This window comes from Morone saxatilis, unplaced genomic scaffold (genome assembly GCF_004916995.1).
Source record: "Morone saxatilis isolate NCDOM2014 unplaced genomic scaffold, NCSU_SB_2.0 Contig11, whole genome shotgun sequence".
Lineage (NCBI taxonomy): Eukaryota > Metazoa > Chordata > Actinopteri > Moronidae > Morone > Morone saxatilis.
In genome coordinates, this window is record NW_023339663.1 from 29,503,688 (window position 1) to 29,504,367 (window position 680).

The window sequence follows — 680 nt, forward strand, 5'->3', positions numbered from 1 at the left end:
TGTGTGTGCATGATTGTATTTTGGCCCTACGTGTGTAAAAAAGAATTTCCCCCTTTGGGGATTAATAAAGGTAATCTTGTTAATCTCCTTATCTTCTTCAGAAGTGTATGATTCAACGTTTTCCAATTGTTTAGTTGTAAGAAAACAAAACAAAAATTTGAATATCAATTCACAATACTTGCAGAATAAGAATCTCAGTACATATCGAACTGCCACCCCAGGTATCGTGATCATGTTGAATCAGAGATAAGCATATGGTCCCAGCACTAGATAAGACGTGTTGTGTTGTAATGAGAGTAGTAATCTCTTTGTCTCTGTCTCCTCCATAGTATTGACAAGGTGTCCAAGGTGGCGTCCCCAGTGCTGGTGATCCACGGAACGGAGGACGAGGTGATCGACTTCTCCCACGGCCTGGCCATGTACGAGCGCTGCCCCCGTGCCGTCGAGCCCCTGTGGGTGGAGGGAGCCGGCCACAACGACATCGAACTGTACGCTCAGTACCTGGAGAGACTCAAGCAGTTTATCTCCTTCGAGCTCCCCACCTCCTGAGGGGAGCTCAGCACTTAGGCCGGGTTCATCTCAACACACTCAAGAAGCCTCCCCCTTCATCTCCCAACTTCCTCTCTTAGCATAGGGGCAGGACAGGTGTCAACTGATCACACTGATCCCCCCTCCCCCCC

General features: G+C 48.5%; 1 protein-coding gene across 1 annotated transcript in view; it reads left to right on the plus strand.

Annotated features, from left to right (window-relative positions):
• The window catches only part of abhd17c (abhydrolase domain containing 17C, depalmitoylase), a 22,775-nt gene extending 22,101 nt beyond the window's left edge, over positions 1 to 674 (plus strand). The window contains exon 3 of the mRNA XM_035652099.1: positions 330 to 674. Coding sequence (XP_035507992.1) covers positions 330 to 549 — 220 coding nt within the window. The 3' untranslated portion in view covers positions 550 to 674. The remainder of the gene's footprint in view (positions 1 to 329) is intronic.
• Positions 675 to 680: the final 6 nt, after the last annotated feature.